Raw genomic sequence first — 27348 nt, forward strand, 5'->3', positions numbered from 1 at the left:
GACCAAAAGAGCAGCATTCAAAAGCTGCCCTCAGGGAAGCAATTTAACATTGGTATTTGTATAGCATTTGGCTGCCCTGAGACCAGCATTCAAATGCTGCCCTGAGAGCAGCAATTTAACATGGTTGTATGTATAGCATTGAAGCTGCCCTGAGACCAGCATTCAAATGCTGCCCTGAGAGCAGCAATGTAACATGGTTGTATGTATAGCATTGAAGCTGCCCTGAGACCAGCATTCAAATGCTGCCCTGAGAGCAGCAATGTAACTTTTTGGAGAAAAAAAAGTCTTCCTCCTTATATAACAATAAGACCTGATGATCATTTTTTAGGGTGGGAAAAAATCATGGCACTCCATCTTTAAAATATTGCTGATTTTCCATTTCATAGCCGCAAGCTACAGTATCTTAAGCTTCGACCAATTTGATGTAGGACAAAAGATGAAACGTAAGCAGGGGTGAAACTGACAATATACAAACCTATAGTGTTCCCAAACAATGGGTCGGGACCCATATGTGGGTCACGGACCAATATTTACGGGTCATAAAATCGCATTTTGTTTTCATACATTTTAACCCATTTAGGCCTGACGTCGAAATAAAAAAAAACGTTCGCTCTGAAAGAATATATATTCAAAGATTTGTGCTGCATTTTTACGATTTTTTCAAAAATAGCAGACCTACAAGCTCGTAGCGCGCCACTCGGTGGCGCGCTATGAACTTGTAGATCTGCTATTTTTCAATAGCTAAAGTGGTGTTCTTTGTACCTTTCTGGAAGTGAGGAAGTCCATGCCACGTGCCACCTGGAAGCTGTAGCAGATCAGATCTTCAATGGTCAGCGGAGTCTTCCACAGGTCCTCCGCTGGAGACAATGACGGGTGCAAAAGTGATCAATGTTTTTACTTTTTACTTAAAAGTATCCATACTGCAATACAGAAGGAGTAAAAGTCCAGAATTCAAAATGTACTTGAGTAAAAGTACAACAGTGTTGGCATCAAAATGTACTTAAATTACCAAAGGTAAAAGTAATTATGCAGAATGTGCCATTTCAGGTTTTCAAATGTATGAACATCTTTTGAAAATAGCTGATCTACAAGCTCACAATGCGTCGTAGATCGGCTATTTTCAAATGGCCGAAATGTATATAGGGCTGAAGTGGTTAAAGTGGTGTGTTTTGTAATAATAATAAAAATCTACAAAGTAACTAGTAACTCAATTTTGACAAGTACAAATACCTAAAAAATACAGTACTTACAGTAGTTACTTTCCACCACTGCTTCTATCAATACTAATAATAATGTTAATTAAAACATTCTCAATAATTTTAATTTCAATAAAACACTGTACATCCTCAGGGGTAAGGGTCCATTTGGACAATAAAACACTGTACATCCTCAGGGGTAAGGGTCCATTTGGACAATAAAACACTGTACATCCTCCGGGGTAAGGGTCCATTTGGACAATAAAACACTGTACATCCTCAGGGGTCCATTTGGACAATCGAGAACAAAACAAAAGTAAAAGATAGACTCACTCGTCTCCGCGGCAGGAACGCTCTTCTGATTGGACCTTCTGGATGGCTGACTGCGAGGACTGCCAATGGGTGAGGAGGACGGAGACCGCCCCCTTTGGTCCACTTGTCCCGCCTCGATCATCCTTCGCACCTGGCTCTGGGTCTTAGGAGAGCGATCCTACCATGGACACAGAGACGCAGACACCTCATTGGCCACGGACACAGAGACGCAGACACCTCATTGGCCACGGACACAGAGACGCAGACACCTCATTGGCCACGGACACAGAGACGCAGACACCTCATTGGCCACGGACACAGAGACGCAGACACCTCATTGGCCACTGAAGCTGTACGTGGCCCCATCATTAATGGTGCGTTCACACGGGCAGATGGAACCATGCAAAGACGCGTTGTGAGTTGATTTGGAGCAGCTACATATGCATCATTGCGTCTTTGCAACGTCATGTCGCTGGCTTCCATTAACAATGAATGGTAGACTGCATCGTTGAATCTGCCTGTGTGAATGCAACAATACAGTAGGCCAGCTTGCCTTAATGCATCCAACGCGAGAAATATGCCTCATAATATACATTTCACCGTCCATTACCTTTACTACTGTTTAAAGGTGTAGTGAAATGGCTTTTTGGGGCATTTTATTTAGAAGTTTCAGCCTCAGACGACAGGATCTCGACAGAATTCATCAATTATGTCTATAGAACACGTTTTAGTGAATTCCAAGTAGGAATTTATTTATTTAAGATATTTTTGTGGGCTTTTTGCCTTTATTGATAGGTTTTACAGTAGTTTGACAGGAAAGGGAATGGGGGAAGACACACAGTAATATATATTATTATATATTTTTAATTTAATAAAGTATCCCGCTGTAAAGCAGTTTCCATTTGAATTGTGGAGATTCCTCCTGATTCAAACTCCAATGAACAACAGACCACATCAATGATGACAACATCTATTAATATTACAACTTAATAGTATTAAGCAGTCACAGCTGGCCTGTGTCAAACTAATTAGACTGAGCTGGGTGTGTCAACACCATCAATCTAATTAATGCCCACAGACAGGATAAATCAGCCATTCTTCTAAGATCCTGCTCTATCCATCTATCCATCCATCTATAGAAGGTTAGGGCCATCTATATAATAATGAATTGCATTTTATAGTGCTTTTCCAAGTGCTCAAAGCGCTTGACAATGGTTAATTTATTCATACATTGGGAGGTGAAGCGGCGAACAGTCGACACTAGCGACTCACTTCCCACATTTCACACACCAATGGTGGCGAGCTCACACCGACACATTGGAGGCAATGTAGGGTTCAGTGTCTTGCCCAAGGACACTTTGGACAGGAGGAGCCGGGATTCAAACCGCCGACCCAGGGATCATTGGACGACCTGCTCTACCTATGAATGTAGATAGATATGTTGCAAAATTCGAGAGCTTGTAGATTTGATTTGAGATCTACACACCTGTACATTGGCACTTTCACAACATATTCATAATACATGTAAATTCAGTACTTATGGCCAAAGAGATAATGGCCAAAACATCTTGAAAACGGCCATCGGTCATTTTTTTCCGCCCTACAGACTTAGGCCTATTACTTACCGTATTACCAGAAATATTCAAAAGAGAGTAAATGTATCAAATTAGGCTACTTTGATTACAAATTGTGTCTTTGCCAGAATAGAAATGTTAGGCCAAGCCAGAATGCACATTGCATTTGTCTTTATACATTATGACAGTGGTTTTCAACCAGTGGTCCGGGGACCACCAGTGGTCCTTGAGGGGATTCCAGGTGGTCCCCAGCTAAATTATGGAAAGTTGGTAACCAAATGGATCCTTCTAGTTTTTTATCCCACGATTTTGCAGCCCATTTCTTTCCACCCAGTGTCAATTATCTAATGTAATCCTGGGCGCTACACTTCCTCTGCCAACCTGGGGGGGGAATTAAAAGATTTCAGTGCACTGTGCCTACACATGTCGCGACCGCAGGTCGCGACATGTGTAGGCACAATGCAAGGAATAAATGCATTCGCCATGTATCCGAAGGAAGTCTGATCCAATCACTTTTAGATTTCTCCAGTTTAATCCTGAGTTTAAGTTTTTTAGTGTTCAAGATCTAATTTTAGGCATGTTTAAGCCTCGAGGAAAATCCGTGTTGAGGTTCTTAATCCACTGTTTTTCATTAAAACGTCTTTGTCCTACTGTCCAGTTAGGATTGTGTTGAAGTCCAGCGCATTTTAGAGCTCCAATGCCGTGCGCCATAAAATGTTGCACCAATCTTGTGGTTGTCTTTTTGGCATTGTTAATATTGTATCTGTGTCGTCCCAGCCTAGTACCTATTGTTTTACCTGTCTCTCCGACATATTGTAAACCACATTTTTCACATGTGATTAAATAAATGCAGTTGCTGGTTCTGGCTGTTATTTGTTGTTTAATCTCCAAGACGCGTTTTGTGGTTCTATTTTTTACTAATTGTTTGGGTTTGAAGTATTCTGGTCCCTGGCGTGCTGGTGTGTTGATTTCTTTTAGCTTGCTGTGTACTAGATAATCTTTAAGGTTTTTATTTTTTCTGTAGGCCGATATAATTTTATAATCTTTTAGAAGATCGTCTGTTCGGTTCTCAAAATTCCTTTTTATTCTGTTGTTGGCTAGTGTGCTCTGTGTTGAATAACTGGTTATCAGGGCCAATTTGGGGCCTGTATCTCGCACTTTTATTTCTAAGAAGGTTTTTTGGGCTTTCCGGAGGAAGGTCCTAGTGTATCCTCTTAGTCTGAGGGCATTAAATAGAGTTTTACAAGCTATTTTGAAATCACTTCTTTGCGTGCAAATCCTATGGAATCTTAGTAGTTGTGATTTGACTATTCCTGTGTAGGAGTGTGTCGGGTGGAATGACGTTTTGTGTAATAGGGCGTGAGTGTCTGTTTCTTTAAAGAATACTTTTAAGTCTAGTTTCCCATTTGTGTTAAAGTTTGGGCCCTTGAAGATTGTAACATCAAGAAAGTCAATCCTTTCTGTGTGTGTCACATATTTTATCGTTATGGATCTATGATGGCTATTTAAAACATCAATAAATTCCTGGAATTCTTCTTGGCTATGTTCCCATATTCCAAATATATCATCTAGAAATCTATAGTAATGTGTCGGTTTAAGTCTGCATTTTTCTAGTGCGGTCTGTTCCCATATGCTCATGTAAATGTTTGCATAAGATGGTGCAAATCTCTTTCCCATGGCCGTGCCTTTGATTTGTAAATAGAATTTGTTGTTAAAGGAAAAATCATTCTGGGTTAGATTTAAGTCTAGTAATTGGAGTATTTCCTCCTCTGGTCGACTTGTGTCTGGGTATTTACTAAAGACTTCCCTGACTGCTTGGAGTCCTGATTCTGTTTCAATGTTTGTGTAGAGGCTGTCTATATCTATTGAAAATAGAAGGGCCTCCTTTCCTACTTTAATAGCTTTAATTTTGTCCACAAAATCGTAAGTGTCTTTTATAAAACTGGGGTGTTTTATCGACAGTGGGTTCAGGAAATATTCAATAAACTCTGCTGTCTGATACGTCTCGCTGCCACAGTCCGACACAATTGGTCTCCCGGGTGGAATTTCATATGGTATTGTCCATGAATCCGGGCTTTTGTGTATTTTTGGTAAAAGATAAAATATCCTAGCCCGTGGGCTGTCCTGTCCTATTAAGTATTGGTGTTGTTTGGCGTTTATGTGCCTTTTGTCCTTAAGACTGTTTATGATGGCTATGGCCTTCGTAGCTGTCTGCATGTAAATGGGTCGGTCTAATTGCCTATAATGGTCCTGATTGTTGAGCTGTCTCTCACCTTCTAAAAGGTATTGGTGTCGATCCATAATTACTATGCAGGAGCCTTTGTCTGCTGGTTTGATAATGATTTGTTTGTTGTTGATTAGTTCCCTAAGTGCCCTGGTTTGTTCTATTGTGAGATTATCTTTTTCCTTAATGTGTCCTGGTATGCGTGTTACCGTATTCATGTCCTTCTGCATCAGTCGTTTAAGACTGCTTGGGATTAAATTCTCAGACGGTTCCCAGCTTGATTTTGGTCGAAAAGGCAGTATCTCCGTTCCTTGGTCCATTCCAAAGTGTGTAGCTAGTTTCAATCTGCGGTGATACTGAGAAAGGTCTTTCTTTAACCTGTTGGTTTGTTGTTTATAGATGTCCAGTGTCGGGACAAAGGAAAGTCCCTTTTCCAGCAGTTCGGTCTGGTGTTGATCTGGCTGGAAGTAATGGGACAGATTAATTATGTTTGACTTGCCCCCCCTCCTTTCTGGGTTTATGGGGTCTATAAGTTTAAACTAGTAAGCCAATTTACAAGCATTGCTTTGCCTGTCTCTGTTGTCCAATGTACGTTATCAGGAACCACTTTAAACTCCCTGTCATCCAATTTAGGGAGGTAATTATAGGTAATAATATTGCGATTTAGCTCTCTCATGTTATCCTTATCCTTTATTGAGAAATTAGTTGAGTAGTTGACTAAAGGGACATGGATACTTGCAGTTGGGAAGGCGTTCTGTGCTGCTGCGATGGCCTCTCTCAATGCCCTCTGCGCTTGTTTTGGAGCGTGGCCTCTCTCGTTTATCCCAACCGACAGGATGCAATAGGCTACAGTGGTGTTGCTCGGTATCCTCTCTAGTAGGGCCTTCGTATGTTGGAAGCCCATTCCTGGGTAGCAATCCACTTGCAGATCTGGTCGTGTCAGAGATGGAAGTTGGCTCATGTTTGAGTCTCCTATGATGAGGATGCTTTTCTTTGGGAATAGTCTCCAACGTTGGTTCTTCTTCCCGGTGTTGATGTGTTTGTAGACTTCCCCTGGGGTCCTTGGCTCGTCTATTTCTGGTTCATCTGATTCCTTTTCTCGGTTCTCTCCTGGGTCTGTGTTGGTCCTCCTTGGGCCTGGTCCTGTGTCCTGGGTCCGGTCCTGTGTAGTCTTCTTCTTTGTTGGTTCCGTCCTGTTGTGGTCAGTCCTCTGGGGTTTTGGCGTGCCATTTGGATTGGCTCTCCTACTTCGTGTTTGCCTCTGTGGTGGGCTCTTCTGTGGTGGTAGGGTCAGGGAGGGGAACTCTACTTCCGATAGATCCGTTCTAGGGGGGACCTGTACTATGGTTGGTGGTATTGTCTTGGAGATAAGTATGGTGGGGAACATGGGGGGGGTCGAGGTCAGAGAGGGTGGGGAGAGGGGGGCAGTGGATACACAAGGGGGGGGTTTTGGTGGAGAACGATGGGGAGTGGATATAGGTATATCAGGATCAGAGGAAGGAGGAGGAGGGGGGGGTTGGGGTAAAGTGGGAATAGGCAGAGAGACAGTAGTAGGAGGGGGAGGGGTAGAAATGACAGTTCTATTTGATCTGAGCTGTGTGATCATAAGTTGGGCTTTGTTTATCTCCAAATGTGTTAGTCTTTTCCCTAAGTTTTTTCTAGCCCATCTGATTGCTATGGTAAAGGCTTTTTTCTCCTCGTCCTCTGTTAAGTTATCTGTTAACTCTTGTTTGGTTGTGTTTAAGACTGTGGTGTAGTGTTCTTCTAAGGCTAAGATGGTTGTGTGACACCAGTGTCTGGATATCCCTTCGAGTAATAGGGTGGTTTTAGCCGTTGGTAGAGCTGGTTTTATCAAATTTATGAGTTCAAGGGTTTTCCTTGCTATACTCGCTGGTGGTCTGCTAGAAGAATTTACATTCTGCAGATGATGTGTGCTTATGATCAATTTGTTCATGGTTCTGATGGCTTTTAAGAAGTCACCTCTTTCTGTGTGGTGTGTGTGTGTGTAGGTATGTGTGTTGTATCTTACGGGACCCGATCGGGTCTGGTGTTGAGGTCTCTCTCCGGCTCTTGGGTGAGGTACTGACTGCTGGATTTGCTGTCTCTTGTTCAACCAAGGTTGGTTCTGTCTCCGGAGGACCTGTGGTCTGTGGTCAGGCCGTTGGTTGTGCGGAATTCCCTGTGACTGGTGGGGAGATCTCTGTCTGGGTCTGTTCTTCAACCAGGGCTCCTCCAGTCTAGGGTGGAATTCTCGCCTGTCTTCCGGCGGTATGGTGTTGATTCTCTCCTGGTGATATGGCTGGTTTCCAGCCCATCGTCCCGGTGGAGGGTCTCGTAGGTGTGGCCCGTTCTCAGGCCATGTATCTTCCGTGGTTCTGCGGTGGTCTCTCCATTGGTTCTTCTGATGCATGCTATAGCTATTTCGGACTGGTATTGTCCTTCTTCAGGCAGGAATGATTCTGTTAGAAGAATGATTAGTTGTGCTGAAACCCTGGTTTATATGTGTTCCTAATGGTGGGCGTGACTGATAGTCTTTGGCCAATCAGCTTTGTTTGATAGGTGTGGCTTACTTAGCCATTGTTTCACTCTGTCCAATCAGAATCAATGGGTGTGTGTTCTATTGTTCTGGATTTTTTTCCGTTGTGGTTTGGTTTTAGTAGAGACCAAATGTCTCTAATGGAGAATCAGTAATAATTATAAAAGACTTATCTCCGGTTTCCAGGTACTAGCTCAGGGGGGAATTAAAAGATTTCAGTGCACTGTGCCTACACATGTCGCGACCGCAGGTCGCGACATGTGTAGGCACAATGCAAGGAATAAATGCATTCGCCATGTATCCGAAGGAAGTCTGATCCAATCACTTTTAGATTTCTCCAGTTTAATCCTGAGTTTAAGTTTTTTAGTGTTCAAGATCTAATTTTAGGCATGTTTAAGCCTCGAGGAAAATCCGTGTTGAGGTTCTTAATCCACTGTTTTTCATTAAAACGTCTTTGTCCTACTGTCCAGTTAGGATTGTGTTGAAGTCCAGCGCATTTTAGAGCTCCAATGCCGTGCGCCATAAAATGTTGCACCAATCTTGTGGTTGTCTTTTTGGCATTGTTAATATTGTATCTGTGTCGTCCCAGCCTAGTACCTATTGTTTTACCTGTCTCTCCGACATATTGTAAACCACATTTTTCACATGTGATTAAATAAATGCAGTTGCTGGTTCTGGCTGTTATTTGTTGTTTAATCTCCAAGACGCGTTTTGTGGTTCTATTTTTTACTAATTGTTTGGGTTTGAAGTATTCTGGTCCCTGGCGTGCTGGTGTGTTGATTTCTTTTAGCTTGCTGTGTACTAGATAATCTTTAAGGTTTTTATTTTTTCTGTAGGCCGATATAATTTTATAATCTTTTAGAAGATCGTCTGTTCGGTTCTCAAAATTCCTTTTTATTCTGTTGTTGGCTAGTGTGCTCTGTGTTGAATAACTGGTTATCAGGGCCAATTTGGGGCCTGTATCTCGCACTTTTATTTCTAAGAAGGTTTTTTGGGCTTTCCGGAGGAAGGTCCTAGTGTATCCTCTTAGTCTGAGGGCATTAAATAGAGTTTTACAAGCTATTTTGAAATCACTTCTTTGCGTGCAAATCCTATGGAATCTTAGTAGTTGTGATTTGACTATTCCTGTGTAGGAGTGTGTCGGGTGGAATGACGTTTTGTGTAATAGGGCGTGAGTGTCTGTTTCTTTAAAGAATACTTTTAAGTCTAGTTTCCCATTTGTGTTAAAGTTTGGGCCCTTGAAGATTGTTACATCAAGAAAGTCAATCCTTTCTGTGTGTGTCACATATTTTATCGTTATGGATCTATGATGGCTATTTAAAACATCAATAAATTCCTGGAATTCTTCTTGGCTATGTTCCCATATTCCAAATATATCATCTAGAAATCTATAGTAATGTGTCGGTTTAAGTCTGCATTTTTCTAGTGCGGTCTGTTCCCATATGCTCATGTAAATGTTTGCATAAGATGGTGCAAATCTCTTTCCCATGGCCGTGCCTTTGATTTGTAAATAGAATTTGTTGTTAAAGGAAAAATCATTCTGGGTTAGATTTAAGTCTAGTAATTGGAGTATTTCCTCCTCTGGTCGACTTGTGTCTGGGTATTTACTAAAGACTTCCCTGACTGCTTGGAGTCCTGATTCTGTTTCAATGTTTGTGTAGAGGCTGTCTATATCTATTGAAAATAGAAGGGCCTCCTTTCCTACTTTAATAGCTTTAATTTTGTCCACAAAATCGTAAGTGTCTTTTATAAAACTGGGGTGTTTTATCGACAGTGGGTTCAGGAAATATTCAATAAACTCTGCTGTCTGATACGTCTCGCTGCCACAGTCCGACACAATTGGTCTCCCGGGTGGAATTTCATATGGTATTGTCCATGAATCCGGGCTTTTGTGTATTTTTGGTAAAAGATAAAATATCCTAGCCCGTGGGCTGTCCTGTCCTATTAAGTATTGGTGTTGTTTGGCGTTTATGTGCCTTTTGTCCTTAAGACTGTTTATGATGGCTATGGCCTTCGTAGCTGTCTGCATGTAAATGGGTCGGTCTAATTGCCTATAATGGTCCTGATTGTTGAGCTGTCTCTCACCTTCTAAAAGGTATTGGTGTCGATCCATAATTACTATGCAGGAGCCTTTGTCTGCTGGTTTGATAATGATTTGTTTGTTGTTGATTAGTTCCCTAAGTGCCCTGGTTTGTTCTATTGTGAGATTATCTTTTTCCTTAATGTGTCCTGGTATGCGTGTTACCGTATTCATGTCCTTCTGCATCAGTCGTTTAAGACTGCTTGGGATTAAATTCTCAGACGGTTCCCAGCTTGATTTTGGTCGAAAAGGCAGTATCTCCGTTCCTTGGTCCATTCCAAAGTGTGTAGCTAGTTTCAATCTGCGGTGATACTGAGAAAGGTCTTTCTTTAACCTGTTGGTTTGTTGTTTATAGATGTCCAGTGTCGGGACAAAGGAAAGTCCCTTTTCCAGCAGTTCGGTCTGGTGTTGATCTGGCTGGAAGTAATGGGACAGATTAATTATGTTTGACTTGCCCCCCCTCCTTTCTGGGTTTATGGGGTCTATAAGTTTAAACTAGTAAGCCAATTTACAAGCATTGCTTTGCCTGTCTCTGTTGTCCAATGTACGTTATCAGGAACCACTTTAAACTCCCTGTCATCCAATTTAGGGAGGTAATTATAGGTAATAATATTGCGATTTAGCTCTCTCATGTTATCCTTATCCTTTATTGAGAAATTAGTTGAGTAGTTGACTAAAGGGACATGGATACTTGCAGTTGGGAAGGCGTTCTGTGCTGCTGCGATGGCCTCTCTCAATGCCCTCTGCGCTTGTTTTGGAGCGTGGCCTCTCTCGTTTATCCCAACCGACAGGATGCAATAGGCTACAGTGGTGTTGCTCGGTATCCTCTCTAGTAGGGCCTTCGTATGTTGGAAGCCCATTCCTGGGTAGCAATCCACTTGCAGATCTGGTCGTGTCAGAGATGGAAGTTGGCTCATGTTTGAGTCTCCTATGATGAGGATGCTTTTCTTTGGGAATAGTCTCCAACGTTGGTTCTTCTTCCCGGTGTTGATGTGTTTGTAGACTTCCCCTGGGGTCCTTGGCTCGTCTATTTCTGGTTCATCTGATTCCTTTTCTCGGTTCTCGGGGGGGGGGGGGGGGGGGGCAGCGGACTGACCTCATGCTTCCTTCTATGCATGGGGAGTCCAAGCTGCTTCTTTTCACCTGACAGGGGGGAATTTCCCCCCTGTCAGGTGAATAAATAATTGGCCTTGATATGAAAAAGGTTGAAAACCACTGCATCATGCGGAAATAAAGCAAATAAAATCATATCAAAGGTATAAACAAACCACCGCCTAACATGAATTATTCCCTCAGTTGGATAACCTTGAGAACAACAAAAGTCCAGGTGCCAGGTTGATAATCGTTGATAAATGTTTTTTGTGCACAGAATGCTGAAAAACAATTCTATGAGCAACAAACAAGCTATAATGAATGGAACACTTGCAGTGCAAGCTCCCCGTGGGCTTCTCTGCACAGCTGGCAGAGGCAAGGGCAGTGACCCAGGAACTCTTATGATAAATGGTATTAATATGGCTCACAGGGTTACTGTGCAATTTATGGTTTTGTACACCCTCGTACTCACTTGACTATGGTAGGAATGATCAGAAATAGCATTTAGCCTATTCAAGCTTGTAGAACTGCTATTTTCACTACTTTTGCGTGACACCCAAAAGTGCTTAGCTATTTTGAGCGGCCAAACAGCACTCAGTGGCTACGCCTACAGGTCTTAAGTTAAGGCATAAGACCTCAAACTTAAAATATGCAAAAGAGAAGGTATGCGCATGCATAAAATGAGTGGTAAATCGAGTGGAAAAGTCGAATGCAACCAGATAGGACTTTTCTGTTTGGATGTATGAGCTGTCAAGGCCAGAAAGTGTTTTTTTTGCCACTCAGTAGGCGTTCCCGCATAGCTTCCGGGTATGATGATGATGTCACTGAAGCTAAACACAGTTGGAGACGGAGAAGGGATAGTAAAGGTATATTCAGTGATTTCACTTAATTCAAATATCACTTCTTTTTTTGTTTTGTTGTGATAATCCTCCCTACTATAGAGTGTGCTGACCATATACGGAGTTCTTCCCTGTCCCCAGTTAACCCCTGAGGGTCAAAAAACCGTAGGTTTCGTTTAGGTGGCCCAGCCTTCATCCAATCAGGAAAGAGAGGGGCCTTCCGCCAATCATGATCCGGCGGGGGCGGGCCTTGGTGTCTGTGCGCTGTTGGCCTGTCGCGTGCCCCCCCCCACTGTAGTGCGTGCATGTGCACATCTTGTTACCGGGGCGGACCAGGGGGGTTTTCCAAATCACTGAATGCTCCTTTAATTTTATGCAGCGCAAAGATTTCCCGTTTAACCGTGGATAGACGTGGGCAAATAACTAGACTATAGCCCTCATTGAAATATGAGGACTAGTACATTAATCAATTGCTTAAGGAAACACATAAAAAACACTGTAGTGTACAGAATATTCAGTCCGTCGGTGCGTAAACATGGAGTGTTGTCACTGCTGTCACTGTGTGGGGAGGGAGTGGGAACTTTTTTCATGTCGGTAAACTTGTAAATGGAGGTCAGATTCATTTTGTGCAGCTGTCTGCGCTGTGCCTCCACATGCCCAAAAGAACAGTGCGTGCAGGCACATGCACGCACGCACGCACGTGTGTACACAATCGTTCACTAGACACGATTTCACAAGTCTAGTCACCAACACACATTACCCTAATTGTACGTCCTAACTATTACTCAAAGTATTATTTTAACACCATAGATTTTACTGTGTAGTTTATGAATGGAACACATTGATGGAGTTCCCTGCTGCGTTTCCAATTGATGCGGATGACAGCGCAGTGTGAAGGCAAACCGCAGCAAATTCAATTAGCAAGAATCCCAACTTCTCTACCCATTCGCATCGAGTCTACAGAAGTATTCGAACTGGCAACCTCTACCCCTGAGCCACCGACCGCCCCAAAGGTGGCTCAAATGATGAATAAATAATTAACCTTGATATGAAAAGGGCTGCCCTATAGTTTTGCTTACTCTGTATGGTAGAAAGAACTCTCGCTTGGCACGCAGGTAGTTGGATAGATTCCCGTACTTGCAGTATTCCACTATCACCATCAGTGGTCCTGGAGGAAGACAATAAAATTGTTAGCAAAATGGATAGAGTGTCAGTGTTTATTGAGTTGTGTTTGATTGGATTGCCTGGCTCCGTAACGTCTATTGTGTTTGTTGTAATTGTGTTAGTGATTTTGTTTCTTTTGTCTGCTCTGCTGGTTTGTCTGTTGGTTTCATGGGAAAACAATGAAAACGAGCTTAGGCTTGCGCTTTTAAGTTGGAGTGTTTGCTTTTACATTGATAGTTGGTGAAAGTGGTAACGTTTCGAGCCGAAGCTCTTCCTCATCCCTGCTTTTACATTGATGCTTATACAATACTCTACTCACCATTTGCTTTGGTACAAGCGCCCAAGAGGTTGACCACGTTCAGATGGTTTCCAATGTGAATGAGGATTTTCAACTCTGACATCAGAGCCTTGTGTTCGCTGGCGCAGGCTCCCTCTGAAACGCAGGCACAAAACTATGTTTGCTCCTTTCACCTATTTACAGTACATATTAAGGTTTTATTATAAACCATGTATCTCCATATTTTTAATATTGTGTTTCCCTACATGAAGGCCCTACTACTCTACTACAGTGTCCCACGGAAATAGCAAAAAGATAGTACTAAGATTTAAGTGAAAGTGGTTAAGTGTGTCAAGTATTAAAAATAGCTTGTGACTAAATAATAACTACAGTGGATCAAAGGTTATTGTTTTGGACATACAAGGTTTCCGACCGACAGCAAAGATATCCATGGACACATAATACACAGTACCGCATACATTTATATAATAATAATAATAATAATAATATATGTAATGTGGGACATTTAACTCTTTCACACGGAATCACAACGAGTGCAGCAGAGGAAGGCGCCTTCCTTCCCGAGTCTGCAATGTGCTGTGGTTGAACAGCAGGTTTTTCATGAACATGTTTATTAGGAACTTGGGAGTCAAACCGTGTCAGTCACCGTGTGGTATGATTGCAGATGATTGCACGCCTGCACGGGTTGTGTGTTATGTAAGGGATGACTGTCGCACTCGGTCGGTCATTGTTGAGAAATACAACCTGACAGGGTGATTATGGCGGAGGCGCCATAATCAGTAATCACCCTTAAGGGCATACCTGAAGGCCAAACACGACACTACACACACAACAGGTCTCAACTACTACCCAGTGGTGGAAAATCACATGTTTTACTCAATACCGCAATGTAGAACTACTTTGTCACAAGTAAAGGTCCGGAATTCGAAATGTAATTGAGTAAAAGTACAAAAGTATCGGCATCAAAATGTCCGAGGGGGTCCCCAGCTAAATCATAGTTTGGAACCAAATGGACCCTTATGGGTCTGTAAATTAACATTGATTTTACAATATAAATTGGGGGGTCTCAGAGATAGAAATGTCATTAAATGGGGGTCCGTAAACTAATGCATGTCACACTGGGGGTCCTTGACATGAAAAAGTTTGGGAACCACTGATCTAGAATAGATAACTTGGAAATAGATAACTTAGAAATAGATTCCTACATTGCAGTATTGAGTGTCTACTTAAGTAAGTAAAGAATGTGAGTACTTTCCCCCACCACACTGGGTTTGTTACTTTGTTGTCTCGATTCGAGTGGGAAGGTCATTCCACCACTAGGACAAAACACACAGATAAAAGGCCTGCCTGCGCGCGCACGCACGCACGCACGCACGCACGCACGCACGCACGCTTCACTCTTAACCCATTCTAGGCGGGAACACCTTTTGGTGTTAGCATTACGTTATGCTTTAGCTATTTAAAAATAGCAGATCTACAAGCTCATAGAGCGCCACGAGTGGCGCGCTACGAGCTTGTAGGTCTGCTATTTTTGAAAAATCGAAGACACTTTTAGAATCTGATCTCAGGTCAGAATTGGTTAATAATGAAACTGTCAGGATGTAATAGACATTTTTAGAATCTGATCTCAGGTCAGAATGACTCTTAATATCTCACCCTTCAGCATCTTTACGGCCACTGTGTCGGGGCTGTTGTTCTTGTTGGTGCCACAGATGGAGGCCTCCATGACTTTCCCAAAGGCTCCGTGGCCCAGCACCTTCCCTGCTCACGTACAGATAAGGAAAGAAATGACCAGGAATGTTCACAAAAGAACAATACTATCCAAAAGGACGGGACGAGGCTATTCACAAAGAATATAGTCACTGTCCTCATGCTGTATGTCCATATTTCAATTTATTGTGTTTTTTTTGGTAAATTACAATTTAGGCGATGGTCTTAATCCAGAGCCTAGAAATAGTAATCTAGGATCATAAACCAATAACCTGCAGTCTAAACTGTATAATATATGAAAAAATGAATAATCTGTAAATTGAAACTATACAAATGCCAGGTCAACAAATGAACCATACTGTAAGTAGAGAACATAACCAATTGTAAAAGTGTGTCTGCAGGGTTCTTAGAATTATTGAACCAATGAAAAGTAACAAGAGCTTGTGTCTAAATAAAAACTGCATTGGATTAACTGGAACACATATTTGGGTTATTACATTTTTTAATTTCCTGAAAAGTAACTTGTACTTGTACTTTGGCCGTACAAGGTTTTTCCACCTAACATAGTGACGATATTTCACCGTGTTGATGTGCTCAGCGTTTTCATGTCTCATACATGTGTACACACAGCTCTTGTGAAAACCTGTTCACTGAATCTAGTGAGAAAAAGCTCATGTTTTTTTTGTACTGGTTCCCAAACTTTTCTGAATCAGGACCCACTTGAACATGCCAAAAGCATTCTCGGCCCACCCATCTGTATAACAATTATTATTATTTTTTTTTTTCTCCAGAAAACGTAGACCATGGGTTCACACGGCAGCGCATTTTCAGAGCATGTTCATTGTAAGGCCCAACACACACCGTCTGTGAACGCCGCATGTCAAAAGAGCCGCCTCCGTTATTTTCAATGAACCTATCCCACACCGGCGGCGTCAGACGCTCGCTGGCGCGCGTTCACGCCTCGCCTGATGCTCCGATACGCCGCTGTTCTATTTTCCAGGCGTTGCCGCACGGCCTCCATCCGGGAATCAGTGTGCGTGGCTGGCCAGCCGCGCGGTAGCGCGCTGCGTCCTGTGAGTGTTGATGTGCGGCTATGACGCGTGGCAATACTGTGCCGTGTCGCTGCGCACCTGCTTCACAGGCGATGCGTGTTGGGCTTAATGATGATCAATCAATGGCATTATTGTAAAAAGGCTAGTGAACGGGGAAAGAGACTGAGTGTTGTAGGAGAGCAGGCTGTGTTCCGTCTGTCTGCACAGAGAAGTGAATTAACACTACTCTGCTGACTCACACAGAACCATTAAGGATTGTGAAAATGGAAAAAACTATTTAGGTTCAGTTGTCTAGCGGCTCTCATTAACACGCGCACGCTAGTTAGTCTGCACGCACACGCGCACGCATGTGCGTTCACACACACACACACACACACACACACACACACGTGGGAAAGGTACCAACATTTTACTTAAGTAAAAGTATCAATACTGCAATGTAGAAATACTACTTCAAAATTGACTTGAGTACTAAAGTATTGGTATCAAATCACCAAAAGTAAAAGTACTCATTGTGCAGAATGTCCTATTTCAAGTTATCAATTGTATAATATATCGCCGTGAGCTTGTGGATCGGCTATTTTTAAATTGTGTGTAAATTGTGTGTTGAAGTGGTCAATGTATGTTATGTAATAATAATCTAAATCTACAAAGTAACTAGTAACGAAAGTTTTCAAATAAAGTACAATATTTGGATCCGAGATGTAGTGGAGTATAAGTAAAAGTATTGGAAATTAAGTTGACTTAAGTACAGCACTCAAGTAAATGTACTTACTTACTTTCCACCACTGCACACACACACACCCCTGTATTCCACCACCCACTCATCCATCCACTCCTCTCCCACTCCGCTCTCTCCCACACACACACACACGCAGGCACGCACGCGCCGGCCCCCGGCTAGTCGGTTCCTCACCCAGACGCAGCCTGTCTCGCGGGACCTCCCACTGAGACGAGTCATACGGTAAGTATTCGCACTGCTCGTCTAGTGGCACCTCCCCCGGGTCCATGATGATAGACAGATAGCCGGTCTTTATGTCGGCTGGGTTCACCTGAAGGCACCAGGACACACACACACACACACACACACACACACACACACACACACACACACACACACACACACACACACACACACACACACACACACACACACACACACACACACACACACACACACACACACACACACACACACACACACACACACACACACACACACACACACACACACACACACACACACACACACACACACACACACACACACACACACACACACACACACACACACACACACACACACACACACACACACAGGAAGAGGAGGTGAGGCTCCGGTTGAGATAAGGACACCAAGAGGGACCACATGCAGACTGCCACTGCATGCGTGTAGAATGGAGAAGAGACATTTCTATGAATGCACTGGTGTAACGTAACGTAAAGCACATTTACAGCACTGTACTCCAGTACAACTTGTACCACTACATCTGAGAGGTGTACTTTTACTCCACCACTACTGTAGTTACTTTGTAGATTTCAGATTATTACAAGACCACTTTAGCCTTCGGCCATTTCTAAATACCTGATCTACAAGCTCACAATGCCCTCCCAACGACTGATTATATTGGGATTTGATTTAATCCCTTAATCCTGAATGACACTTTGTCTAAAGGTTCTGTTGTTGGTTCTACTGTATATCTTACAAAGAGGCTTAATATGATTTAATAGCTGATTGCGGCGATATGACTAGTCTCATGCACTCTTTACCTGATCAGAGCGGCTATTTAAACCTAACTGCCACCTGCTCATTCCTGGCTTCTCTCCTGCAGTGCAGACGTGCTGCCTCGCCTTATTAATTCCCTGTAATTCTACTTGGCTTATAATTTAACTAAAATGTTAATGTTACAGGGAATGAACAGGGACAGAGCCCTGACGCCAATCTATGCTTCATATATCTATGCTCAATTATGCTCAATAAATATATATTCTAAATTCACTCTAAGAGTTGTCTGACTGAAATACATGAGAGAGAAGTACTGCCGTAGCAGACAACCCGCAGCACTCGAGGTTCAAACAAAATCCTTATATACTGTATATATACTTATGTTATCTTGTCACAAACGCTGAGGAAGGCCAAACAGGCCGAAACGCGTACGTTTTCAGTCTCAGAGGTAACATTATGTTCAGTGGCGTATCCATTTTCTCCCTGGCGATATTATGACTACACACTGATGTCATTATAACTGTGAGAGCGAGAACGGCCTCCGGCGGTGTGATCTGTCATGGCATTACAGCGATAAGCCTTGAATCCATCCACAAATTAACTGACGGATGATGACACTTACAGCCAACTCATTGATATGGTGTAATAATTTAAATCTTTCTCTTGTGTGTCTTTAACCCTGGGGGTCTTCAACAGGGGGTGCGGGACCCCTAGGGGGTCCTCGGAGTAACGACAGGGGGTCCCGCCAAATGTTTGTGTGATGGGGAGCGTTAGCCGAAAATAGGAGACAGAGAGCAGACCAAGTACAGAGCCAACGGTCATGTTGACAAATAATGTGTTTCAAACAAGTCTCATGAAAAGCCACCTACGAAAAGGTTTAATCTGGAAAACAATTTTATACAATTATCGTATTGTGGGGATTGGCCTGAAAAACATGGAATGTTTTTCATGGATTTCACACCAAATTACTTTGCCACGAATATGCGTCGAAACACAATCGAGTTTGTAGATCTGCTATTTGTGTGTATAACCAGCCCAGCATCCGCATTCTGGGGAAACCTTTGCAGAAAATAGCAGATCTACAAGCTCAAAATGTGTCACGTTCGACATTTGTAGCAAAGATATTTAATGTATAGCAAAAACTGAAACTGCACTACAGTAGTCTAGAGCCCTGAGGGAAATACTAAATAGTTTGTGTTTTTAAGTTTGTTGTTTGATTAAAAATTTACTTAGTGTTTCAAGTGCATAAGTAGAGTTCGTTTTTAACTACCGGTAGTTTTAGCCATTTAGCACTTTTTCCTTTTCTTATTTAGTTTTTACTTCAGTTTCAGTTGAAAAAGAAACCGTTTTCCCCCTTTTAGTTTAGGTTGATTTACACAACAGAAGCAGTGCACGCATGCAGGCAAGGACATCTTTTTTTCTCTGGTGTTCAACTCCACATAGCTGACTTGAATTAATGGAGAGAGAGAGAGAGAGAGAGAGAGTAGTGCGTACAGTAAACATATGTAAATCGACATGCTGTTTATGACCTCCCTGAGGGTTACTGAGGAGCAGCTTACTGTATCTAATTGACGAGGAAATGTATGAGGAAAATAAACAGTAATTGGTTAAATGCGCACACACACACACACACACACACACACACACACACACACACACACACACACACACACACACACACACACACACACACACACACACACACACACACACACACACACACACACACACACACACACACACACACACACACACACACACACACACACACACACACACACACACACACACACACCCTCTTGACGTTGCAGAAGATGAGCAGCAGCAGAGCCCAGAAGAACACGGCGATGACTCCTGTCCCGATGAGAATGACCACCTCCACATTGGCCTTGTCACTGGAACCTGAGAGAGAGAGAGAGGAACTGGTTGGAATAACGCTAATGTCCTACCAGGGGAAACTCCCCCCCCCCCCCCCCCCATCCCTGTCAGGTGATAAGAAGCAGCTTGCTCACTCCTCTCATGCATTATACATTGAAGGAAGCTCAGTTCAGGGCTCTCATCAGGTTGGCAGAAGGAGAGTATAGCACCATGGATTACAGTTCAGGCAGTTGCATCGGGTGAAAAATGAGTTACAAAATCGTGGGATCGTGAGAAAGAAAGAAAGACACCGAACAGAGACCAAATAGACACCAGCCACCGAACGGACACCGTTCAACCAGCGGTGGCTCCCTTGTTGCCGAAAGGCTGCCGGTTAGATTCCCCGGACGGGCAGGAAAAATCGGGGTCGGAAGTGATTGTCATCACTCACCCAACACCGCTGAAGTGCCCTTGAGCAAGGCACTGAACCCCCAACTGCTCTAGTGGAGCTGCTTAGTGGCCAACAGTATAAGACTGTGGTTGTACTGGTCAGCTCCCAGGTTTGAATGTGTGTAATTGAAAGAACTAATGGATTTGGGTGCAGCCCTGTAGTTTCACACAGAAAAACATTCAGCTGTCGACTGGTCTCTCTTGACAGTACTCTATGACAACTGTAGGGGGTGCTGTTGCACAGAGAGACCACGACCACCACCACCACCATGTGTACATAGGATCCATCACACAGCATTTGAACAGCCGTTTATCTGATCCAGGCATTAATCAGCGCATCGTTTCGCTGAAAGCCATGCATAATTCATCATGGAATAGGAATAAAGTCAGCCAGCCTGTAATGGTTTTATACAGAGACACGTTTCAGTAGCCACCCGGAGCCCAGACGGAACAGTCGGGCCTATACTGTAGGTAATGGACACTAACACAGGCCGTTTAACTGTGCGTGCGTGCGTGCGCCATGCGTGCATGAATTTATTTTTTCGTAAATGTACTTTGTCCCTTTGTCATTCTTTTAAAGATTTGAATCCTGTGTGTGTGTGTGTGTGTGTAAGGCGGACATGTTTACTTTCATGCGTGAGTGCACTCGAGTGCGTAACAGCATGTGATGATGATAGCGACTGAGTGAACTCAGGTGTGAGTTTGCTCGACGTATAAGCATGTATGCATGCGAGTGTGTGCGTCTGTGCACGCGTGTGTGTACTTGTATTCTATACTTCTGAGGCCCAAGTATAGTACAATTTGAGGAATACACATTGTGTGACAGTTTTCCTAGTCCTCACAAGATAAATGGTTGTTTGTAGTGTTACGTCTAAAGTGTTAAAGGTTAAAAATGCCCCACAATTAAATAAATGGCAATCATAAAATCAGCGTCCTAAAATGTTGATGTCCTTACAAATATAGTAATACACGCACGTGTGTGTGTACAGTATGTGTGTGTGTGCGTGCGTGCATGTCTCACCTATGACGCGCACAGCGGCGGAGGAGTGCACGCAGCCACGCTGGTTGCAGGCGGTGCACGTGTACACGCCTGCATCCTCCTCACGCACACGCTGGATACTCAACGTCCTGTTGGAGTTCTGCAGCTGGATGCCTGTCACACGCGCACACACACACACACACACACACACACACACACACACACACACACACACACACACACACACACACACACACAATACAAAATTATATGTATTTGACCTCAGACCATCCATCTGAATATGTTTTAACATTTTAAATGATTTACATTATTTTCTTTTAAATAGCAAAAGTAGCAGATTGTTTTGCTCGTATATGTAGCTCGTATAGCTTGTATATCTGCTATTTTTGAGAACCACTTTTCTAAAAAAACACACAATACAAAGCTGGTAAAAACCAAGATTAAATGTCAGCAACCAGCTATAATCAATGGAAGACTTGCAGTGCAAGCTCCCTTAAGGGCTGCTCTGCACAGCCGGCAGAGTAAAGGGCAGTGACCCAGGCCAGGAATATTACAATAAGATAAATGCCATTAACGCATTTAGGCCTGACTTTTCAAAAATAGCTTATAATCATAACATAATGTTTAAAACACCAAAAAGGGTTCCCGCCAAGAATGGGTTAATATGGCCCTGTACACTATGTACAGTATATGCTATAAATGTAAAAAATAACTGATACAAACTCACAACCTGCCGCATTGCGACCTTTTGTGAGTATAAAAGTATAAAAAAGGGGAAAGAAATGGCAGTAAATTAATTTGTATATTTCAGTAGTCATATATCTGCCTTGTGCAATTTTATTACGGAGCCTAAAATGCAAACGGAAATGTAATTTTTATTAAATGCCAAAAACACAATTAAGTTGTTAATCGCAATTATTTGTGTGACAATTAATCGTCAACATAAATATGTCTGTCTGTCTGTCTGTCTGTCTGACGGCCGGCCGTCCGTCCGTCTGTCTGTCTGTCTGTCCGTCCATCTGTCTGTATCCGATATCATATCTGATCATATCTGGAATCTGTGTGGGTGGGTGTGGACGGACGGACGGACGGACGGACAGACAAATGTCATTGATTATCTTCCCACGTATGCTCAGTGGTGTCTGTGTGCAGACTGGAATGCGTGTGTGTGTGTGTGTGTGTGTGTGTGTGTGTGTGTGTAGTCAATAAAATAAAATATTCTGGTGCTAAATAGCTGCACTAAGTGATGAAATATTTCTACATTCTAAATTATAATTTACAATTGAGGCATTTAGTAGACGCTCTTATCCAGAGAGAGTTACAAGTGCGAGATCGTGCGCGTGCGAGTAAATAAATAACCAACCATTCACACACACATTCACAAACCGATGGCGGAGGAACCAATGTGATTGGACGCATGGGGTGTAGTGTAGCAGTAATGCGATTGTCTGTATGACAACTCTCTTGCTCTGCTTCACTCGAACAGCCCGCTCCACATGCACCACCAATCTGGTGTCAGCCTCCTCAATCCAGTTCAAGAGGTCTGGGATCTCTTGCTGGGAGCACCTCATCATCACAGACAACAAAGCTGACAATGATGGTAGCATTGCCAAATTCTCCATAGACTTGATGGCACACCATATCCCGAACTAGCAGCTGGAGATTCCGTTTGTTTTCCTCAGACACCAATAATTTGTCAAGTTGCTGAGGGATAGTCTCTGTTCATGCCTGTCGAGTCCTGTTCTTGAATCTGTGCGCCGCATGTGCAGCCCCTCCTTTAGAGACATCTCAATGTAAGAATAGAGTATGATATGGATGAACTCTGGGATGATGTTGACCTGATGATGGTATTGAAGACAGCACCTAAAGTAGCATCTGCCACATTTTCGCCATGAAGTCTAACAAAACATGAGTGGCAAGAGTAGACTTTGGACTCCACTGGGTTCAGGCTCAATCTCACTGGCAGGTTTTGACAAGAGCTGGAAGGTCACCATCAACCAGGGGAGATGCTGAGAGCACATCATGATTAAGTATCTCCTGGATATTCATGCCCCGCTCCTTAGCAATGGCTATACTCCTATGTGCCTCGGCCATGTACTGTATTTGGACGAAACCAACTTCTACTCCTTCAGAATGGTTGTTGGTGTCTTCTGTGGTTGCTCGTTGAAATGAGGTATCTTCCGCTTTGGTATGGTTGTCCTCAATGTCTTGGTCTTCCCAACTAACATTTCCTGTCTGTATGAAGTTATGTGATCCAGTAGCAAGGAATTCATTAAAAGTTTGATTCAAGTTCTGCAAAACAAACACACACTTCAAAAATGCTATCTGCGCCCTTGGAACCTCGCAACTGTCTAAATAACATTCTATCAAAATAATTAACATTCTTAACTTTATTAGGTGTAGACTAAACTAAGAAACAAAAAGCATAAGTGACCAACCATTTGCTAGCATCAATAGAAAGAAAAGTTGTCAAGTATAAACGTGCTACTTATGGTGAATATATTAATGAACATACAGTATCTATCTGTCTATCAGCAGTTTATCAACAATGAATATGTGCGAGCGGGTGGGTGAGTATATTTTTGGGTGTCATTTAATGCAGTGTCAGCGTAGGGTCCCTTACGGGTCTGTAACTCTAAGAGTGTACAAAATGGAGTTCCTTGAAATGTTACAATAATAATAATAATAATAACTTAGATTTATATAGCGCCTTTCAAGAAACCCAAGGACGCTTTACAAGACAAAAAACAAAAAACAAAACTAATTGCCAAAAGCCAAGGTGAATAAATGTCTCTTCAGTGCAGACTTGAAAGTGTTCAATGTGGGAGTCTGGCGGATCTCCAAGGGGAGAGAGTTCCAGAGGGCAGGGGCTGCCACGTAGAAGGCTCTATCACCGAGAGTCCGCCGTTTTGCGTGACGGATGGTGAGGAGTTCCGTTTCTGAAGACCTCAGGTTCCGCTCAGGGGTGTAGTCCTTGAGGAGGTCAGACAAATACTGTGGGGCAAGGGCATGGAGTGATTTGTAGGTGAGGAGGAGCAGTTTGTAATGTATGCGGGACTTAACCGGGAGCCAGTGGAGGTGTTTGAGGGTGGGGGTGATGTGCTGCCAGCGTTTTGTGCGGATGGATTAGGGTCTCTGCAACAGAGTCTGGGAGTGAGGGGCGGAGTCTGGAAATGTTTTTGAGGTGGAAGAAGGCAGATTTAGTGACAGATTTGATGTGGGATTGAAAGGAGAGGGTAGAGTCCAGGATGACACCCAGGTTGCGGACTTCAGGGGACGGAGAGATGGAACAGCCATCCACCTGGAGCCTTGGGACCCATAACCATGAGCTCTGTTTTTTTGCTGTTGAGTTTGAGGAAGTTGGTGGTCATCCAGGTTTTTATTTCAAGGAGGCAGTTGACAATGGACTGTGGGGGGAGCAGAGCGGTTGGTGTAGTACTGAGATACAGCTGTGTATCATCAGCATAGCAGTGGAACCGTAGATCATGTTGGCGGATGATCTTACAAGGTTGAGAATCTCTGATTCATTGTGTGAGGTGTACTATATTTGGCCGGAGTGAAAGAAAGGAAGTCAATCTGACCTGACCTGACATGATGCATGCACGCACGCACGCACACAGGCCAGAGGAGGCTGGCTAAACACAGCGAACGCTCCTCTAGCAATGGAGACACAGCAGAGCGCTTCACAGAGCCTTGCTGTGCAGTGTGCACGCTGTTCAGACCGCCAGCGTCCAGGCTGTCACAGTCGTGCACTATAGCTTGCACTGCTGAGGGTGGATAGTGTTTATCGCATGCTGTTCCATATCATTAGCATCAGGGTGTGTGAGTGTGTGAGAGAAAACAACAATAGAGAATAGAGAGAGATAGTGATGGAAAGATAGATGAAGAGAGACAGTGAGAGATTGTCTCTCCACAGCGTGTTTCCCACTAAAGTTTTCAACAGTATACACACACACACACACACACACACACACACACACACACACACACACACACACACACACACACACACACACACACACACACACACACACACGCTTGGACCTTATAGGGTATGCCATCCGGCGGCTAATGAACCACAACATCTCAGAAGTTAAAGCAGTTTTTAAGGACCCACTTTTAGGCCAGTGCAACAGAGCATGCTCTTGCCTTTTTTAAACCTTACCCATTTTAACCAAATACATACATACATACATATACATACAGTGTGTGTGTGTGTGTGTGTGTGGGGGGGGGCGCGGGGGGGGGGGATTACTGGCTTAGAAGGCATTTGTAGAGCGGGCCTCAGTTCTTGGCGTGCGCACATGCGTGCATGTGTGTGTGTCAGGTGGTGTGTACCTGACATCTGATGCAGCGGCTGGTTGTCCTTGTACCAGGACAGCTGGGGCAGTGGCCTGCCCTCCACGTCACACTGCATCTTCAGAGACTCTGTCACGTTCACCGTCTGGTTGCTAGGGCTCTGCCTGTACCGAGGAGCCTCCAGAGCTATGGCAGAGAGACACCGAGAGACAGAGAGAGAGAGAGAGAGAGAGTTGTTTGATTGATTTTATTCTGTGATAAAAAAGAAAGAGCACAATACCACTTCCGAAAACATACACAAAGATATTACAGAGAGAGAGAGAGAGAGAGAGAGAGAGAGAGAGAGAGAGAGAGAGAGAGAGAGAGAGAGAGAGAGAGAGAGAGAGGCAGGCAGACAGAGCGAGACAGACAAATATAGAGGGAGAGGTGTGTGTGTGTGTGTGTGTGTGTGTGTGTGTGTGTGTGTGTGTGTGTGTGTGTGTGAGAGAGAGAGAGAGAGAGAGAGGGGGAGGGAGAGAGAGAGATTGAGAGAGAAGACAACGATAGAGAGAGATAGTGACAGAAAATATACAAAAGTGTTAATGTTTAATTAACACAGCTCTGTTTACACTTTCATTTTATTGTTTTATCTTGATTGTTTTGTTCCACTTTGGCAATGTAAAGGTTTGTTTTCTCATGCCAATAAAGCTCCTTTGAATTGAATTGAATTGAATTGAGAGATAGTGATGGAAAGATAGATGGAGAGAAACAGAGAGAGATTGTCCAGAGATCTCTCCACAGCGTGTTTGCCACTAAAGTTTTCATCAGCATCTAGTAGAAGTATTACATGGTCTATTAACGTTAACGGGCGGCCCCCGCAGGACGGATGGACCAGGGCCACGGGTCGAAGAATTCCATTAAAACAGGCATTTATCCACAGGGCAAACTTCTCAGTGGAAGCCAGGCGACAGAAGGTGAATGAAGTATGAGATGAATGAGTTTGTTTGTGTGAGAATAACAGTCCCAACACACCCCACCTTAACCCCCCCAAGCATTCGGCCATTCCTGATTACTTTTCGCTGTGTTGATGTCTGACAAACTCCAACAAACCCCCTCATACATCTAGGGCTGTGTGTGTGTGTGTGTGTGTGTGCGTGTGCGTGTGCGTGTGCGTGCGTGCGTGCGTGCGTGCGTGCGTGCGTGCGTGCGTGCGTGCGTGCGTGCGATCTCATCATTGACATGCAGAAAAAGTAGGCTACTGTTTTCTTAGCTTTGTGACAGACCAATGAGATGCAGATTGTATTGTCTGCAAAGGAACTATGTGTCTGTCACAAATAAAAGTTCTGTCTTGCAAGCCCATGTCAACAACACAGACAGTCCTTCTGCAAATTAAATTGACCGAATATTATTTTGTACAACCAAGCAAAGCATAAGATATGATGGTTTGGAGAATAGGCTGGTCTCTCTTTTTATAAGAGATAAGCCATTGCATACAGGTTCTCAAACTTTTTAAGTACCCCCATAACTCTGAGAGTAAAACCAAATGGACCCATTTGGAGCCCCATTTGATTCCATTTGTACAGTATCAGAGTTAAAAGTTATAAAACGGTCCATTTGGTTCCATTTGTACACTCTCAAGAGTTACAGACCTGTAAGGAACCATTTGGGTCCATGTGTTACACTCTCAGTTACAGACCTATAATGGGTCCATTTGGAACCCCCTCAAGGAACCATGAGGGGAACCACAAGAATTGGAGCATCCCCAGTTCTGTCACCTCCCTTGAATTACAGTATGTTGTTATTTTTCAGAACAACATGTCATGTTTTATGAATCAATTGCTATCCCTTTTAGATCAAGTTGCTCTGTTGCAAAGTCAAAGTCATACGATTTGTCACACGCGTTACCGCAGTGAAATTTGTTCTCTGCATTTGACCCATCTCTTGGAGCAGTGAGCTGCAG

The 27348-nt window shown here is 43.4% G+C and overlaps 1 protein-coding gene across 3 annotated transcripts in view; it reads right to left on the reverse strand.

Moving 5' to 3' along the window:
• The window catches only part of flt4 (fms related receptor tyrosine kinase 4), a 138520-nt gene that overhangs the window by 18012 nt on the left and 93160 nt on the right, over positions 1-27348 (reverse strand). For all 3 annotated transcript variants that reach the window (XM_080774585.1, XM_080774586.1, XM_080774584.1), the window contains exons 15-23: positions 25449-25595; positions 21132-21263; positions 19599-19705; positions 16994-17129; positions 14972-15076; positions 13337-13450; positions 12933-13021; positions 1530-1686; positions 763-857 (exon numbers count right to left, since the gene is read on the reverse strand). In XM_080774585.1, the coding sequence (XP_080630711.1) occupies positions 763-857; positions 1530-1686; positions 12933-13021; positions 13337-13450; positions 14972-15076; positions 16994-17129; positions 19599-19705; positions 21132-21263; positions 25449-25595 (1082 nt within the window). The remainder of the gene's footprint in view (positions 1-762; positions 858-1529; positions 1687-12932; positions 13022-13336; positions 13451-14971; positions 15077-16993; positions 17130-19598; positions 19706-21131; positions 21264-25448; positions 25596-27348) is intronic.

The sequence above is a fragment of the Protomyctophum bolini genome (genome assembly GCF_963924005.1).
Source record: "Protomyctophum bolini genome assembly, chromosome: 10".
Taxonomy (NCBI): Eukaryota; Metazoa; Chordata; class Actinopteri; order Myctophiformes; family Myctophidae; genus Protomyctophum; species Protomyctophum bolini.